Source organism: Sus scrofa, chromosome 7, assembly GCF_054392235.1.
Source record: "Sus scrofa isolate SSC_HxYL_T2T_F1_AM1 chromosome 7, Sscrofa_HxYL_maternal_Yorkshire_Landrace_v2.0, whole genome shotgun sequence".
Classification (NCBI taxonomy): Eukaryota; Metazoa; Chordata; class Mammalia; order Artiodactyla; family Suidae; genus Sus; species Sus scrofa.
In genome coordinates this window covers 71,265,859-71,285,308 of record NC_139389.1, presented here as the reverse complement: position 1 = coordinate 71,285,308, position 19,450 = coordinate 71,265,859, and the positions used below count along the sequence as shown (strand labels likewise).

The following is a 19,450-nucleotide window of genomic DNA, read 5'->3' as shown; positions in this document are numbered from 1 at the left end:
GTCCTTTTAGTGCACTGTTGCATTTTTGTACCTTTTTTTGGTGATTTCACTGTTTAAAACAGCTGAGTACTGAAATGCAATCTCATGTTCCCTAAGTGCAGAAGGCTGTAAAGCACCTTATTGAGAAAATCTGTGTGTTAGATGAACTTTGTTCAGGCATGAATTATTGTATAGTTGGCCATGAATTTGATGCTAATAAATCAACAATATATATTAAATAAGGTGTCTTTAAAAAGAAACAGACATAAAAGAAGGTTATGTATTAGTTGACAGAATGTTGGTCAGTTTGAACTGGTTGGATTTTCTCTCATGGTTCCTAAGTTTGGCTGCTTGATTGTGTCCCTCATAATTGGATACCAGACATGATGCACTTTACCATTTTGGGAGCTGGCTATTTTTGTATTCTTATAAAATATTTTTGAGCTTTATTCTGAGATACAGTCAGATTTCTTGGGAACAAATCAACACTTCTGGATCATGCTTTAAAGATAGATTAGTTATTACCAGAGCAGTGTTTAGTCTAGGGTTAATTAATCCCCACTACTGAAGCAAGATCCTACTGTGTGTTCTATGTAGTACTTTATGAATCATGAGACCTTCCAATCTGATTAGTAGTAACATGCACTATTTCTGGTTTTGTGGAGCTCAGAACACTAATCCTTTCAGGTGACTTTGCCCTTCATGGTGTAGATTACTTACATGTGTATTCTCATTATTCAGGTGATTTCTTGAGCAATACACGATGCATGTCTCCAAAGCTTTCCCTTTTGCAGCTTTTTTCCCCCTGTAATAGTCCGACTTGTGACTTCTAGCCACTTTGGTTTCTTTAGACCCTTACCTTCTTCAGATTGTGAAATCTGCTGGCTTCTTGAATTCTTCCCTTCCTGCGCCATGTCCAGGAAACTCTTTCAATGTATTAAGCTGGACCAATCATAGGACTCAACTCTTTTGAGTTCATCGTTCTTTGTTTCTTTATATTCTTGAAAGCTGTCATGCCATGTATTTTGTCCATTAAAAAATTTTTGTTTTAAGTAGGAAGACAAATTTGGGTGCTGTTACCTTGTCTTGACTAGGACAAGCCTCTATTGCTTAAAATTTAATCCTAACATATACTCTTTAAGATTTTATCATATATGCTTTTTCCCTATTATTCATTTAATATTTTTCTTTAAAACACCTCGTCTTTTTAACAAGGTAAATATAAATATAAATATAAATATATTAATATTTTTCTTTAAAACACCTCATCTTTTTAACTAGGTAAATTAATGTAATCTTTCTTACTTAGGTTTTACCCAAAAAGAGCACAAATAACTGGGCAGTTTTACAAATCTCAGAAAGTACGCATTTGTATAACTAGCACGCCCCAAAAAATATATCACCAGTAGGATATCAACAATATATATTAAATAAGGCATCTTATTAATATCACTGGAAGTTCCTCATCCTCCCTTCTAGTACTACTTCCAAAAGCTAGTAACCATTATCCTAAGTTTGGTAACCAGGTTATTCTTTTGTGTTTTTGAGCTTTAAATAAAATGAAATAGTGGAGATTTCCTTTTTTTGACATCTGGCTCAACAGTGTTTGTGTAACTTAAATGTAAATTTTAATGGACAATAAATGCCACGAAGAGAAATTATAGGTCTAATGTGCTATTTATGATTTTCTAATAGACATTAAAATGACACAGAAGTATAAAAAAAGTGTTTTGCATTTAATATTTTGTGAAGTACTATCCTAGAGGGAATATAATAGTAGATGATGAAGAAAGTAGGCTAGAATTGGATTCTATAGTTTTCCTTGAATGATAGGCTAAGACATTCATTCTTTTTTGTTGTTGTTTTTGTTTTTGTTTTCTTCTAGTACTGTGACATATGGAAGTTCCCAGGCTAGGGGTCCAGTCGGAGCTACAGCTGACGGCCTACGCCATAGCAACGCGGGATCTGAACCATGTCTGCAACCTATACCACAGCTTATGGCAATGACGGATCCTTAACCCACTGAGCAGGGTCAGGTATCAAACCCTCATCCTCATGGGTACTAGTTGGGTTTGTTACCACTGAGCCACAACAAGAACTCCTTTTTTTTTTGCCTTGAAATCTGTGTGGTAGGAGTAAGGAGAAGAGCAACCTGTCTGTCCCAGAGTTTTGTGACGATTGCCTTTTGATAGGTTCAGGGATGCTTTAGTGAGGTCACCTGCCCTATTTTTATTTTTCTCTTCTCATAAATTTGATACATATTTAACTCTTAGGCTTGTTATGTTTCACTTTGTTATGAATTGAATCTGTTTTTCCTTTCTATTGCCCTTGTCTTAGTTCAGGATTTCATTATTTCTTCTTCTTTTTTTTTAATAGCCACACCCATGACATATGAAAGTTCCTGGGCCAGGAATTGAATCTGAGCTGCAGCTGCTGTGGCAATGCTGGATCCTTTAACCCACTGCTTTGGGCTGAGGATGGAACCCACACCTCTGCAGCGACCCCAGCAAGGGCAGTTGGTCTCTGAGCCCACTGTCCATGGTGGGAACTCCCAGGATTTCATTATTTCTTACCTAGACTTTTATAGTAACCTGATATTGGATTAAGGGATATGTACAATCCAACCTGCAACTTTGCTCTGACACCTGCATCTTCCACACACACCCTGAATGCTAATCTCTGGGAGTTTTCCTTCTGAAACGCAGATCCGATCAAATTATTCTTACTCAAAATGTCCTTTCTCTAGGATGGCATATATATTTATTTCTAGGTAGCTTAAAGTTCCAGGGACTGGATTGTTTATGTGGTTTATTGATGTGAATTCTTGCTTGTACCACTTCTGTAGTCTCCCAACTGGTCTCTTTTTCCACGTTTGCCCCACCTATGGACTGTTTCTCACCCAGAAATCAGAATTCCCTTTTTAAACATAAATGTGATGTTGTCATTTCCTTGCTTAGAAACCTCCATTGGGGAGTTCCCATTGTGGCTCAGCGGTCAACACACCCTATTAATATCTATGAGGATGTGGGTTCGCTCCCTGGCCTTGCTCAGTGGGTTAAGGATCTGTCATTGCTGTGAGCTGTGGTGTAGGTCGCAGACATAGCTCAGATCCAGCATTGATGTGGCCGTGGTGTAGGCCAGCAGCTGTAGCTCTGATTCGACCCCTAGCCTGAAAACCTCCATATGCCGCAGGTATGGCCCTAAAATGACCAAAAAAAAAAAAAAAAAAAAAAAAAAAGAGAGAGAGAGAGAGAAAGAAAGAAAAAATGGCTACCATCATATTTAAGTGCTATCTAAAATCTTTGCTGTAACTTCCAAGGCCCAGTGAAAGACCATTGCCAAACTGATCTTCAGATAGTTGTAGAAATATATACACCTATCTGCAGCATATTTGAGTGTTTCCTTTGTTTCAGGAGCTCACAATACTTTTTATTATTTTACCTTTTAATTTTTGCCTTTATGGTTGTGAAATGGCATTTCAGTTTTTCAGTAGCTTGAAAAGATAATGTTTTCTTAAGTGATTAATTGATGCTAATTCAGTTGAATAAAATAAAATTAGTTACTGCTTTTTATTTTTGTTAAAAGTATGCATTTCTCTTATTTTCGCTTATTAATTATGAAATATATTTTGATAGCTCTGGTTGAAGAAGTGTATTTTGCACAGAGGGAACGTGATGAAGCTATTATGTCTCGTCTGCAGTTAGCCAATGAGGAGAGAGATGAAGCAGTAGCACGAGCCAAGCATATGGAAATGTCCCTAAAAGTGTAAGTACACATTTAAAACTACGTATGACATTAGAACCTTTTATTTATAAAGTACCTGATTTATGTGGTGGTTACATGTTCACAAATGTTGCTGATTTTTATATGTTACACTGCTAAATTCCATATCTCCCCAGTCTTTTTCTAAAACTTTTGCCATGCTAGTTAGTTTGCATGTCAGAGATAACAGTCACTTTAAAAAAAGAAGAAAGAAAGGTACAACATTCTCAGTACAGTTACTTTGTTTCCTTCTTCATAGGTTGGTGGTGCCTGCACTCTGCCTTCCTTTGTGACCCCTCCTCTCTCCTTCTTATTATCACCTTGATTTATTTTAGCTCTTTGGATTCTTTCACTGCTCTCTGCTTGATGTGTTCATTCCTTCTCTTCACTACTTTTTATTTCTAGCTGTGGGTCTCAAACTTACTGATGCCTGAAATAAGGTAGAGCCTGAGAATCTACATATTTAACAAGCAGCCCAGGTGATTCTGATACATGTAAGTCATGGACCACACTTACAAAAACAATAATTTGGAAGGAAGTACTTCTCCAATTTTGCTGTGCACTCCAGTCACTTGGGGATCATTGTTAAAATGTAGATTCTTACTCAGTAAATATAGAGTGAAGCCTGAAATTCTGCCTTTTTTCAAACTCTGAGGTTATGCAAATGATGCTAATCTAAGGAGTCCACTTTTTTTTTTGTGGAACGACCCTAGAGCATCTAGAAATATGTTACTTGCAAGATAAAATGTAGTAATCTATTATTTTATTGATCTCTCAATATAGTTATCATATGCTTCCTCTGCCCAGCATTGTGCTAGGGTCTGTGAGGGATCACAGTAAATTACTAATTAAAACGTGGCTCGTGGAAGTTCTCTTTCTGGCCAGAGGTAACAAGCCCAACTGGTATCCACGAGAACGCCAGTTCAATCCCTGGCCTTGCTCAGTGGGTTTAGGATCCAGTGTTGCCTTGAGCTCAGGTGTAGTTCACAGATGCGGCTTGGAAACCACATTGCTGTGGATGTGGTGTATAGGCTGGCAGCTGTACCTCCTGTTCGACCCCTAGCCAGGGAACTTCCATGTGCCACAGGTGCAGACCTAAAAAAGCAAAAAAAAAAAAAAAAAAGCTCATTAGACCAAAAAATTAATTAATATTGCAGTGTTCAGATTGTGATTAATTAATGTTACTTGTTTTTTGTTCATATCAATGACTTCATTTCTTCTGAAGTGTAGTTGATTTACAGTGTGTTAATTTCTGCTGTACGGCAAAGTGATTCATTACACACACACACACACTTCTTTTTAATATTCTTTTCCATTATGGTTTATTATAGGGCATTGAATATAGTTCTCTGTGCTGTTCAGTAGGATCTTTTTTATCCCTTCCATGTAGAGTGCTTACGTCTGTTAACCCCAACCTCCCACTCCATCCTCCCCCCCAACCCCCTTCACTTGGCAACTACAAGTTTGTTCTCTATGAATAACTTAATTTCTTTGAAGACTGATAGAGAGTTATAAAACATTAAACTCATTGACAAATAAAAATAAAGAAGCAAGGGGGGAAAAAATTAGCTAAATTCCACACTCCCTCCTCTCAAATAACTGTCTTTATCAATAGGGAAACATTCCAAACATTTTTCTTTTTGTTAAATAAGCATTACTGTCTCTAAGGATGCTGGTCAGTGGTTGAATAGATGCATAGGTAGAATTAATTTGATAAATATCTATTCATTTTCTCCATGCTTTTTATTTGAGCCGCATTATAGTGTAGAGGAGAACAAACATTTTCCAGACTCAGGTAGCTGTCTCTGAATCTTAACTCTTTTGCTCCCTAGGTGTACAGCCATGGGGGAAATATTCAGAGTTTTTGTGACTCTGAATAATTTTTTTTGTCTTCAAAATATGGAAATAGTGGCTATTTTATATTGGTCGTTATGAAGACTAAATGACTTAATAAGTATTGAAAAGTACTTGACTCATGGCAGGTACTATGTAAATGTTACTTGAATTTTAGAGTAATAATCAATTGAGGTGGAACTGAAGAAATTTTTGAACTTTATGCAGTCTCGATAAGATATATTAACTCCCTAAAGATCTTTCTAAATTTAAGAATGGAGATGGTAAAAAACATTAGGATATTGGAATCTCGTCAATATTTTTTATGCAGTGTTTTAGTTAAACAATATTATTTGACTCTCAGCTATGAAATAAGTAACAGTATTAAACACCTTTTTTTCTTTTTCTTTATAAATTAAACTTTAAAATATTTGTAGAAGTTGTATTGGATTATTGGATTCTGTAGCCAAACTGCCCCCTTTTTAAATCTTAATTTCATATTTTAAAGGGTTGAATAATCATTACTGGAACTTTTTATTGTACATGGAATTTTTACACCTCAGTTTTTATTGTGGGGTATTCCTGGGCAACCAGATTTCATTTTCAAATACTTTTTTAAAGGAAGGGCTTATAAATACTTTATTCTCTAGTTCTAACATGTTCCAGACTGGTTGTGTATTATCCTTATATTCAGATTGGTCATGAATAAAATTCTTGGCTCAAGTATTTTTTCATTCTAAACATTGTAAAAATGTTACTGACTTTTCTGACATTGTGTTTGGCTGAAAAGATCTCTGAGGTCAGTCATATTTCTTTTTCCCTCACTTACAGATAGTTTATTTTTTTTCTTCCTGGGTACCCAAAGGATTTACTCTTGAAGTAGAACAACTTAATCAGGATGTTTGTAATTATTATTCTATAATAATATTTTTGGAATCACAGCATCCTTTTCTAAAGACTAATTCTTTTTTTCAGGGAAATTTTAGATTTTTTTTTTAAGTTTTCTCTTTTAGAGACCTAGTCATTTTTATATATTTTGTCCTTGTCTGTTGTCTATTCAATAATTATTTTAATCTCTGTCTTTTCCTCTGCATTCACTGTGATAACTTCAAACCTTTCCTTTATGTTAGTAATTCTAGTTGTTATTGTTTTGTTCCGTTTTCTTTCTATTTCATTTATTAAATATTTATTCTGTTTCCTTAAGGTTTCATTTCTTTCTCGTTTTAACTATATAAGTTTCAGATTTATCCTTAAGTGTCCAGTTTTCCTATTCACCTACTCATTTGTTTTGGCAGCTTCTCTTTGAGCTTTGTTTTATAGAATTCATATTCTTCTTATGTTTTTCTAATATTCTAACCCACTGATGGGAAAATTTTCTTTTCTCTTGGTTTGTATTATCTTTTATATATTATATCCCATTTGCATGAGGTTTTGTCATGTGCTTTCGGTGAATTCATAGTTGGCATGTCATTTCATCTTGCCCATGCTTAAATTGTCAAGAATTTTTCTTTGTTCTGAAATGGTACAAGTGAATTTTCCTTGATAAATATTTCATATTACTTGAAACCTACTTGCCTTCTCCTCTGATTCCTGGCTAGGTATTGCTTCTGAGCTACCTTTCTACAAAGCCCTACCTGGGGTAGTGGGGTAGGAGTGGAGGTTGGGAAGACCTTCCTGGAGCTCTATGCTCCTTTTGTTTGAGGCTCTGTCCTCTGCTTGTGGGATTTTGTCTGGTGTCTTGCATTGCACTGAGGATTCACTCTCTCTAGTCTTGTGGATCTCTTGATTCTGTGGAGTATTACTTTTGGGCTTTTATTTGTTCCACCAGTGTAATAGAAAATGGCCAGCCCTGATGATTCTTGCTTCCTCTGTAAAGATTATTCAGTAATGCAGATTCTCAGTAATGTCCTCAATTTTTTTCTGAGCTGTCAACTCAATTCATTAGTCTCGTAGGTTATTTCCAAGCAGTGTAATGTTAGTGCAAAATTCCCAGGATTTGGTGAGGTCATGGTCTTTTTCTCAATACCTGTTTTCATATGTAAAAGGAGAAGTTAGTTGAACCTGTTCAAAATCATTTTTCTACCACATACCTTGTGCCTACTTTTAAAAATTACTACATGATGTCTTATTTCCTTTAATGCTTGATTAATTTTTATCTTCGGTTCAGGTGGTTATGTGAAGTGATGAATAGATTTTTTTGTGTTCAGCTTCCACTCCACTGTCTTTACTTGGACTTCCTTTTTTATTTTCGATAACTTTTTGTTTTAGAATATTTTTAGATTTACAGAAAAGTTATAAAGATAGTACTGTGTTCTATATAACCCTCATCAGGTTTCCCTTATTGCTAACATCATATATTACTATGGTACACATGTTACAGGGGGGAAATGAACATTGTAAACAACTATTTGCTAAAGGCCATGCTCTATTCAGCTTTCACTGCTTTTCTCTAGTGTCCTTTTTATTTTCCAAGAGCTTATCCAGGATTCTGTAGACATTTAGTTATCATATCTTTGTTACTTACTCTGCTCTATGACATTTTCTCAAATTTCCTTGTTTTTGATGACTTGACAGTTTTCAGGAGTACTGATTATGTATTTTATAGAATGTTTCTCAATTTCTGTTTTGCTCATGGGTAGACTGAGGTATTGGTTTTATGGGACAAATAGTACTGGAGTGACATGCCATTTTCATCACATCATTTTAAGGTTATATTCCATCAACATGACTTGCATTACAACCAGTGATGTTAATCTTGGTCATCTGGCTGAGGTAGTCTTTGCCATATTTCTCCACCATAAAAGTACTTACCCACATAACCTTTTTGTACTCTACCCTTTGAAGCAGATCAGTAAAGTGCTTCCCATACTCAATGATGGGGCTAGGAGGTTAATTGAATTCTACTTCCCTCAGGGGCAAATAGCTACATCAATTATTTGTAATTCTTCAATACAGTAGATTTGTATCCCTCATTTGTTTTAATTATTTATGTCAGTATGGACTCATTGATATCCATTTAATTCTTTGCGTTATAATCTAATAATATTTTATTGCTTGGAGTATTCCAACTTTGGCCATTGAAAACTTTCAAGCGGCTCCTTTTTTTTCTTTTTTTTTTTTTTTTTTGTCTTTTTGCCATTTCTTGGGCCGCTTCCCGCGGCATATGGAGGTTCCCAGGCTAAGGGTCGAATCGGAGCTATAGCCACTGGCCTACACCAGAGCCACAGAAACGCAGGATCCGAGCCGCGTCTGCGACCTACACCACAGCTCACGGCAACGTCGGATCGTTAACCCACTGAGCGAGGGCAGGGACCAAACCCGCAACCTCATGGTTCCTAGTCGGATTCGTTAACTGCTGCGCCATGACGGGAACTCCCAAGCGGCTCCTTTTGATTTTTGAACATTTTCTTCTTGACACTACAAGATGCTCTGGGGTCGTGTTTTATAGCGATATGCCCACCGACCCCACCAGCAATGAAATCAGAGTTCCTGTTTCTCACCATCCTACCAGCATTTGGTACTGTCATTTTTGTTTTGTTTTGTTTTTTGTTTTGGACAATAGCCATTTTCTAGTGACAGATGATATTGAACTCCTTTTTATATGTTTATTTGCCATCTATGTATCTTTTTGTAAAGTGTCCAGATATTTGACCAGTTTTTTTTTAAGTTGGGTTTTTTCTTTTTGTTAAATTTTGTGTCTTTGTTTGTTTTGTTTTGTTTTGTTGCTTTTTAGGACTGTTTCTGAGGCATATGGAAGTTCCCCCGCTAGGGGTCAAATCGGAGCTACAGCTGCCAGCCACAGCCACAGCAATGCAAGATCCAAGCCACGTCTGTGACCTATGCCACACAGCACAGGCAGCACCAGATCCTGGACCCACTGAGTGAAGTCAGGGGTTAAACCCACATCCACATGGATACTAGTCAGATTTGTTTCCACCGTGCCACAATGGGAACTACCTAAATTTCAAGTGTTCTTTATATATTCTAGATGTAAGTCTTTTTTTCAGATATGTGGTTTTCAAATATTTTCTTCCAGTCTATGTTTCTTTTTGTTGTTATTGTTCTCTTGACTCTGTTTACCAGGATATAAGTTTTAAATGTTTATAAAGTCCAGCGTATCGATTTTTTTTTCTTCATGTTTTGTACTTTTGGTTTCATATCTAAAACTCACTGCCATATTTATGGTCATACAGATTTTTCTCCTGTATTTTTAGAAATTACAAATTTCATGTTTTACATTTAGGTCTATAATCTGTTTTGAGTTGATTTTTGTGGAAAGTGGTATAAGGTACATGTAGAAGTTTTTTGGGTTTTTTTTTTTTTTGACATATAGCATTTACTTATTCTAGCACCATTTGTTGAAAAAAGTATAATTTCTCCACGAATTTCCTTTGCACCTTTCCTAAAAAATCAGTTGACTGTATTTCTGTGGGTTAATTTCTGAACTTCCTGTTCTGTTCCATTGCTCTGTGTGTCTGTCCCTTTACCATTACCACAAACTCTTGATTACTGAATTTTTATGGTAAATCCTGAAATAGGATATTGCCCTCCCTCTAAACTTGGCTCTTTTATTATAGAATTATTTTACTATTCTGGTACTTTTGCTTTTCCGTATACCTTGCAGTCTGTTTATATCTACAAAAAGACTTGCTGGGGCCAAATGTTTTTAACATACTTTTCAAAATAGATACCTTTTATTCTTATTTCAGTAATGTAGCTATTAATAACTTGAGATGTGTTCTTTAGGGATTTGGAAATGCTGTTACCCTCAGTTTATCAACTGCTGCACAGTACTACAGTTAACATGTAATTTATGATCATAAACCTTTTATGTAGATTGATCACCAATTTTATGACGAAATCTGCCTCTAAATAGACTTCGGTGTTTTGAGAAATAAAATTCACCCTTAAAGTTAACAAATAAACTTTTATTACAAGGTCATAACTCTTTGAGGTAGGTGATATTTAGGCATTACAGGTGAGAAAACTTTGAGTACTTGGCGAAAGAGTCAGTCAGTCACTTGCACACTGTAGAACTTAACTACCTCATCTATACAGGCAGTTCAAACTGACCATATCCAAAATGGAATTATTAATTCATTATTAAGACCTGACCCTCCTTAATTCCCTGTACTGATCAGTGGCACAACGATTAACCCACATATCCACACCAAAACTTCTTCCTCAGAGCTCTTATTAAACTGGTCTCTTAGCTTTTTGTTCATTCTATCTCTTTAAATGATGGATCTACATTGAGCCTATCCTTCTTCCTTAATTTTTTTAATCCTCCATATCTTATTTATATTATACACATATTTTGGTATAGTTTTTATTAGAATACATGATAATTAAAGTTCCTTGAGGCAGGGCCTTTTTCATTTTGTTCTTGGTAGCATTCATATTGAGGGAGAAATGGGGAAGGAAGGAAAGGAAAACAGTCTCATCCCAAGACTTTTAGTTAATCAATTCATTCAATAAACATTTATTGAATATATATTATGTATCAGATATACTGCTAGTTGCTGGGAACACAACATTATGATCTCAATTTAGTTAAGAAGATTGACCTTATGTAAATAATTACATAAATACTTAAAATAATGTTGATATAAAGGATTATTGTTCCTAGGAAAAGTTTATATACAGTTCCTTCTATATTATAATCTAAGGGTTCAGGTGAGGAAATCAGGAAAAATACTTAAGAAGCAAAAACAACAACAACAAATAACAGTATATCAGTATTGGTTTTAAATGGCACTCTTGAGGTTCCTTTCTTCTCAGCTGAACTTTTAATAGTTGCATTTTAGACTAAATCTTTGTTAAAATAGAACCAATTTTTAACTGAGCTTTGCTTGACTGAAAAGGATGTTTAGAGGTATTGAGTATAAAATGAAATTATATGAATTATTTTACATCTCTTTTTGTTTTAATCCCTTATTTCTTGCTCCTTTAATCTACAGATCCCCCCTTTCTTTTTTTCTCTTATCATCTTTGCCACTTCTAATCTACACTGAATTTTTCTGTAATAATGTTTGTCTTGTCTTACTCTGCTGCTTCTCTGCTTTTCCTAACTCCTTGCATTTTCAGTGCCTTTTTTGTCTCTTTTGCTTTTGTAAAAGGATTCAAGTTAAAATAACTTATATATGCATGCCAATTTAGGCTTGTTTGCATAAGTACATTCCAGCTTTTGAGATCATAGTATCTTTTTTCAATTTGTTATTAGTGGCATATATATATATTTTAACATATTAAGGGTCACACTATGTAAAAGAGATTGAGAGAAAAAATAATTTAGAATTTTCTTATTAGCTGTTCACTAGTTCTTTTTATCATTTGAAGTCAAAGTTTTGCTTCTTTCCATTGAACAAGGTAAATGACTATAGGTTCAGAGGGAAAGATGTGATATTGACTGATTTAGGAATAAATCAAGAAATGTGACATTTCATGCATGAGTCTTTTCACTTAGAGTGCAAGGTTGTCAGTCAGAATTTGCATGGTATAGGAAATCAATTGAAACTTGAGCCCATAGACATTTACTTCAGCAATATTCTTACTAATTATCATGACTATGTCTAGTTAGACTGTTGTAGGCATAATGTAAGGTTTACAAAAGGTTTAGATTCTTTTGTTTGATTGTAAACCTCATATTAATGATATATAATGTATAGTTTGTCAGTTATATTTCATATACCACCATTACTTTATTTTAATTAAGCTAATAAAACTTTATATGCTGTACATGCTGCTAAACCTAAAAAAAGTCATTTTACATAGAAAATTCAGTGTCTTGTATAGCTGTTTCAAACTGCCTCTTTTTTTTAAAAGGTAAGTTGTGTAATTTTTGTTTTCTTAACTGATACAATAAGTAATGTAGTTATTGTAGGACTGATTTTAATTTTCTGGAAACCATGTTTGTTGATTTTTAATCTTGAACTAGATATTGAATGTCCCGGCTCAGAAAAATATGTCAAATATATGGACTTGGCACTTATAGTGTATTAACATCAAAGAGCTGGTCTTATTTTTCCATACTCTATGTATCAGGGATCAGCAAAGCAGGGAGGTATGTTGTAAATCTAGCCTTCCACTTGTTTTGTAAATAAGTTTTATTTGAACACAACTACACCTGTTCATTTACATATTGTCTGTGAATGATTTTACTCTACAAAGACACAATTTAGTAGCTGCAGCAGAGAATATATGGCCAAGCCTAAAATATTATCTGACCCATTACAGAAAAAGTTTGCTTGTCCCTACTGCATATAATCTAGTTGAGACTTAATTACAGTGTCATTGGTCTTTGATATCTGTGACAAATATTTCCTGCAACTTTTAAAGAAATACAAATTTGAACATAACCATGCCTGTTTATTTACATACTGTCTATGGCTGATTGTGCACTGCAGAGGCAGAATTTAGTAGGTGCAAGAGTTTTTAAAAATTTTTTTAGCTTTATTTTTCTCTTAGTGACCATTTATCACTAAATTTCTATCAATCACAGAGGATAATAATAAATCTAAGTTGAGATTAATATGCTAAGTGATTGACTTGGCTCACTCATGCCCTGCATGTCAGATCTGACACACTCACTAAAACATGATTCAGATTCATTTATTAGGAAAGTGATAAATCACTATTTATTATATAATTTTAAGTGCAATCACCTAAGTTAATTATAGTCAGAACGCTAAATTCATGTGTTAAGGATCTGGTATACAACTTTGATAAAATTTTGTTTTAATTTTTTAAAAAATTTTGGTTGTTAGCTCTTATTAACATTAGACTAAATACAGTAATCTTAACCATATCCTGTTGAAAGCTGTTGATTTAAAACATTTAAACCCTTTCATGTCTCCTTAAAGTAGTAAGGAGTGTTTGGAAAAAATGTGTAAATACTGCATAGGAATTACTTGGATTTTTTGCTGTGTTCATTATTTGGAATATATCAATTAGGTAACCTATCTACACTGTTATTTTCTTTTTGATCATATGTAATTTTTTGAAACAAAGAAAATGAACATTTTTTTAAAAAAAGTCTTCAGTAACCTGTCAATCTACATGCTTAATTTCCTTGTATCTTTTTGCATTTTAAATGATCAAGTTTATTAAATTATTAAGTATATAAAAAGTGAATCTTCCTTGGAAACTGTCATTAATTGGCTCTTAGTTTGATTTCATCTAAAAAGAACAACATTAAGGTAAATATTCTTCACCACATATGACTTACTTAAAAATCATATTTAGCCAACCAATAACTGATGGCTAAACGCTGCTTGTGTTCTTCATATGCTTTTACATGATCATAAATAAGTCTTAGATTTTTATCTTACATTTTGTCACCATGGTTTTTAATTGGGTAAAAAGAAATGATTATCTTCATAGTTCTTATAGAATCAGGATATTTGAAACTGTTGATTTAGTTTGGGAGAAAAAGATAAAAGATGAGAGCACATATTTGCCCTTACTGGAATGTGAATCCAAGTGGACATTAGTAGTTTGAGATACTTTAAGTATGCATAATTCAAAATTACTGTACCTACCTGTTAACTTACGCTATTTAAGTATGTATAGAAATAGTTTTTTCCTACACATATATATTAATGTTCATGTTTTTTCCTGTCAAAGTTTAGTATTTTAAAATCTATACTTTCTCTCCATGAATGTAGCAGTTTGAACTGTGGCATTTGGAACAGTTTTGTAAGAAATTTGTTAAATGTCTTCTTTTATCTCCTCCTAGTATTTTTTTTTGGCAGTAGATGTTAAATTAGAGGAGAATAAAAATGGGAAATTTTTGAGACAGAAATTTGGATATCTAAACTTCTTAGTACAATTTTTATTTTTAGTACAATTTTTAAATAATAGAGGTCAATTTCTAAAATCTACATTTCAATGGTAATCATTACAGATTTCCATTTAATCTACTGAATTTAATGATTGCCTAAATTATATTATGGACGTTTTCTAAATATGTCATTTAGAACTTCTTTCTTTATTTTTTACTTAATTTCTTCTATTTACCAACATCAACAAACATTTCAGTAAGCACTATGACTCTTAGAAGATAAAATGCATTTATAAAGGGACAAATTTACTTTTTTTGCCTTTAAATAATTCTCTGTTTTGAAAAAGAGAAAATAACATTAGTCATCTAAAAGTGTAGCCCAATTTTGGCCAGCCTTTCTATAGTATATTTGTTTTAACAAATAGGTAGCAGGAGGTGATTTTCAGGTCAGATTTAGTGGTAATTATTTGTCATTGCTTTTGAGGGAACATAGTTAAACTTTGTAATAAAAATACTTGCCTTATTTTATTTGTGATGATGTCCAAAAAAAAAAAAAAAAAAAGAGAGAGAGAGAGCGGAAATACAGTTTCTGGTAAGAGTTGAAAGTCCAGGAATAAATATCATGATAAGAATGAGTGCTTCTATCACTGGGGAACTTTCTTCATCCAAGCACATATGAACAATTGATCCTTGTAGTCATATATAGCAGTAAACATTAATAACTTAACAGTCTGAAGTCAGTGCAGAAGATATGGAGCATTATTGAAAGATGGAGTCGAGCAGGTGGCACTTTAATATGTTCAGTGTCATGGTTGACTCTAAAGACTAGTCGAATGAAATTACTTGAGGTTCTAAAGATTTAAAAAGCGAACTCATTTTGCTGCACTAAGGAAATGCTACTGATCAGGCTTTCTGTGTCCCTTTTTTCTAGGCTAGAAAATATTAACCCTGAAGAAAATGACATGGTAAGCCATTCTCTGAGGAGATTTCTTGATGTCAGTCTTATATCTTAGAGGCTTAAGTTCAATTGAGTGGGTTTCAAGAACTAAGATGTGGGAAAAAGAAGAATTGACACACTAATAATGTACATCTTTGCTGCAATATGAAAATTCAATAACTTCACTCAGTCAATTTACAATTCACATGTGCCTATTAATTAAAACCCTATATTAAATAAAATATATTAAAACTTCATGTCTGACTAACATATAATGGTGTTGGTAGACATTACAGGAATTACTGAACAGAATAAACAATGCAGACACAGGGATAGCTATTCAGAAGAATGGAGCTATAATTGTGGATAGAATCTACAAGACCAAGGAATGTAAAAAGAGAATAACTGCAGAAGAAATGAATGCAGTGATAGAAGAAAGGGATGCTGCTTTGTCTCAGGTAACTGCATATATCAGTAAAAAGCACTTACTTTCTTTACATTTTATGTTTCCCCCTCTTTCTTTACATTAAAAAAAAAAAAGACTTTTCCCCCAACGTAGTCTTAATTCAAATTAGTTTTTAGCTTATAATTAATACTGCAATGATTATCTATGTTAAAATAATGACATATTTTGTTATATCACTCTTCAAATATATGCATCCTCATTTCTTAATAAAACTGTTAGGTTGTCATAAAAATTTAGTTATCTTCTTTAATGTAATCACTTTTATATGAGACTTCTTCCTTGAGTCACAGTTTTGTGAGGGCTGAGATTATGTCTTTATTACTGTTTTATTCCCAGTGCCTAATTCAGTGCCTTTTAGTAAACATTGATAAGTGAATCAAATTATTCGTGTATTCCTTTCTGAACATGACTCACATGTTCCTGCTCTAACTGAAACCTGATTACCTCCCTGAGGATACTGCTTCCATGGCAGTCCTCTCAAATAGTGATTGTATTCCCTCCCTCAACAGTTAGGCCACTGGGCTTGGATCCTTGTTGCTCATCAGTGCTTTTCCTTTTTCCTCTCTAAACACCTCCAGCTTTGAAGCCCATGCATCAGATTGTACCACCCTGTACATACTGCTGTTGTATTTGTGTACATACTCCCCATTTCTTAAAGGTTTTAGGATCTATCTCATCGTCTTTTTCTTCAGCCTTCTCCTCTCACAATTCTTAGTGATTTAAATATCTCTGTAGCTGATACTTTCAATATCCCAGCCTCTCATCTTTTTGAATCTCTCTTCTCCAAGCAGCCATATGCTCTGTACTTTCTGCCATATACCTTTTTGTCCTGTACTACTCTTGATAATTATTTAGTCTCAGTTTCAAGCATCCTGCTTGCTGCCCACCAGTTATTATCTTCTCAGCTTGCTTACTCTGGAACTCTAACTGCAGCAAATTTTCATTCTACTGACACCAGTTATATTGATCTTACATCCTGTTTTCCTATCCCTTAACCCCCTCATGTCCTCACTTCCCTCTTTGTTTAGATTCTGTAGCTCACCATAATTATCACCAACTTGCATGTAGTATAACTTAGTTCATTTGGCCTTCCCTTCTGTTGTCCTACTCACCTACCAAAATCTAAGGTTTATAAATTTAACTGTCTGCCTGTACTATACCTTCACAACTGTATATAGCAGGAGAATATCACATAAGTTTGCTCAATTGAATTTAAGTTCATGACTACTGTCTTTAAGCAGATACATGGTGTTGCCTGGTAACCCTCTTGCCTTTTGTTAATCCACTCACTGGCCCCCTCTGAAGGCCTATTTTATCTCTTCTCCTTTCTCTCAAGCATCTATCCTCTCCTCCCCAATTAAAAAAGAATTTCTGCTTGTGCCCACCATTTCCTCTACCAGCCTGTGTGCATCCATATATTCTGCCTTTTTTATTTCTTTTTTACATAATTCTCTTTAAGGACAACCTATTTCATACTAGTTTACATCTTTTCTTGCCTGCTTAAGGTTATCACTTGATCAGTTGTTCCTTTTCTTTCCTACTTCATAAAATGTTTTCAATTCGTTCATTTCTATCACTATATAAAATTCTTTACTCTATCCAATGGAGGCTAAGTGGTAATCTTGGTGAGTCTTGGTTTGCTTGTGGTTCACCCCTATACTTTTGCTGAGGCTTCCCAAACTGAGAGCTGAGTATTCAGTAGGGCACTGCTCCTGGCAGATCTGGTATTCTAGAGTTTGTTTCCTCAGCATTGTAAGACTGCGTAAAACTCTGCTATTCTTTTCAGAGGGGTTAGGGCTTAGATTTTTAACTTCAAGCCCTGTAATGGTTTGGGATCTAGCAAATGATTAGTCCAAGCAAGAGATGAACCTGATATTAGTTGAGAGGAGCAAGTGTAAATTTAGAGTAGACAGATTTGGGAACTATTTCAGTAATACAGTGAGTATTACTGTATTGGTTTTGCACGTGAGGGAGCTGGAAGAATTAGGCTGAGTCTATATTTTGAGCGGAACACTGTGTAGATATTCCTAGCTTTGTGATGGACAAGTTTTGGGGGGAAGATCAACACATTTTGGGAGGGAATTTATATTCCTGCTGGATGTGAAATATTTGAGATGATTATTAAAAATCTAGATGGGGGGAGTTCCCGTCGTGGCGCAGTGGTTAACGAATCTGACTAGGAACCATGAGGTCGCAGGTTCGGTCCCTGCCCTTGCTCAGTGGGTTAATGATCCGGCGTTGCCGTGAGCTGTGGTGTAGGTTGCAGACGCGGCTCAGATCCTGCGTTGCTGTGGCTCTGGCGTAGGCTGGTGGCTACGGCTCTGATTAGACCCCTAGCCTGGGAACCTCCATATGCTGAGGGAGCAGCCCAAGAAATAGCAAAAAAAAAAAAAAAAAAAATCTAGATGGGGAGTTCCCGTTGTGACTAAGTGGTTAACGAATCTGAGTAGGAACCAGGAGGTTGCGGGTTTGATCCTTGGCCTTGCTCAGTGGGTTAAGGATCTGGCGTTGCTGTGAGTTGTGGTATAGGTCGCAGACATGGCCCGGATCTGGCATTGCTGTGGCTCTGGCACAGGCCCACGGCTAAAACTCCAATTAGACCCCTAGTCTGGGAACCTCCGTATGCCACAGGAGCGGCCCTGGAAAAGGCAAAAAGACCAAAAAAAAAAAAAAAAAAAAAAAATCCAGGTGGAATGTTGAGCAGGCACTTGGCTATTGCAGCCATCAGCATATAATTAAAGCTGTGTGTCTAGATGAAAGCAGGGAAAGAAAATTGAAAAAGAAGAGGTCCTAGGACCAAGCCCTGTGATCTGTCAACAATTTAGCAATTGGCTTTCTTAAGTAGAAGGGATGCATAGAGGAGACTAGAAAGGTTGGCAAGTGAGGTAGAGTGAAACTGAAGACTGTGCTGTCAGAAAAAGAAAAGAAAGTATTTGCAAACGATGAGAGCAGTCAGTTTCCTTAAATGGTGTTGAGAGGTAAAGCAAGGTGAAGAAGGAGTAATTATTGGTTTTTTGGGGGGTGGGGGGTTTTTTGTTTTGTTTTTGTTTTTTGTTTTTTGTCTTTTAGGGCTGTACCCATGGCGTATGGAGGTTCCTAGGCTAGGGTTTTAGTCCGAGCTGCAGCTGTCAGCCTACACCACAGTATCTGTGACCTACACCATAGCTCACGGCAACACCAGATCTTTAACCCACTGGGGATTGAACCTGCATCCTCATGGATACTAGTGAGATTCCTTTCCACTGAGCCACGACATAAACTCCTGCTTTGAGATTTGATCACATGGGAGATGTTGAGAGCCTTGAAACAAGTTTTGTCCAGGGAAGAGGCCACATTGGAAGAGAGAATGGCAAGGTGAGCAACTGAACAGAGTGATTATATATACAACTTTTATCTCCCTGTAATGGAGACAGAGAAATTGGGATTAGATAGAGAGGAGTTTATTGTGTCTGTGGTGGGTTTTTCTTTCTTTTTTAATGGGAGATTCTAAGACTTGTTGTTGGCGTTTTGGTGGAAATGAACCAGAAAAGAGTCAAGGTATTCTGGAACCAATCCCCCACGTATACCCCTGGATTACTGTAGTTGCCTTGGTTTGTTTGTAAATGAACATAAACTAACAAGTCTACTTGAAGATCAAACACAGAATCTTGGCCAGAGATGTAACCATAAAAAGGTAACCTTCCACATTAGC

At 35.2% G+C, this 19,450-nt stretch overlaps 1 protein-coding gene across 34 annotated transcripts in view; it reads left to right on the top strand.

The window, feature by feature from the left end:
* The window catches only part of MIPOL1 (mirror-image polydactyly 1), a 308,128-nt gene that overhangs the window by 94,514 nt on the left and 194,164 nt on the right, over positions 1-19,450 (top strand). For 30 of the 34 annotated variants that reach the window (XR_014810633.1, XR_014810632.1, XR_014810641.1 and 27 more), the window contains 3 exons: positions 3,615-3,744; positions 15,288-15,321; positions 15,581-15,751. Coding sequence is in view for 12 of the 34 variants with exons in the window: in XM_021099135.2 (XP_020954794.1) it covers positions 3,615-3,744; positions 15,288-15,321; positions 15,581-15,751 (335 nt within the window). In the remaining 22 variants the exon portion in view is untranslated. The remainder of the gene's footprint in view (positions 1-3,614; positions 3,745-15,287; positions 15,322-15,580; positions 15,752-19,450) is intronic. The other 4 variants (XR_014810636.1, XM_021099138.2, XM_021099134.2 and 1 more) reach the window with 1 other exon arrangement.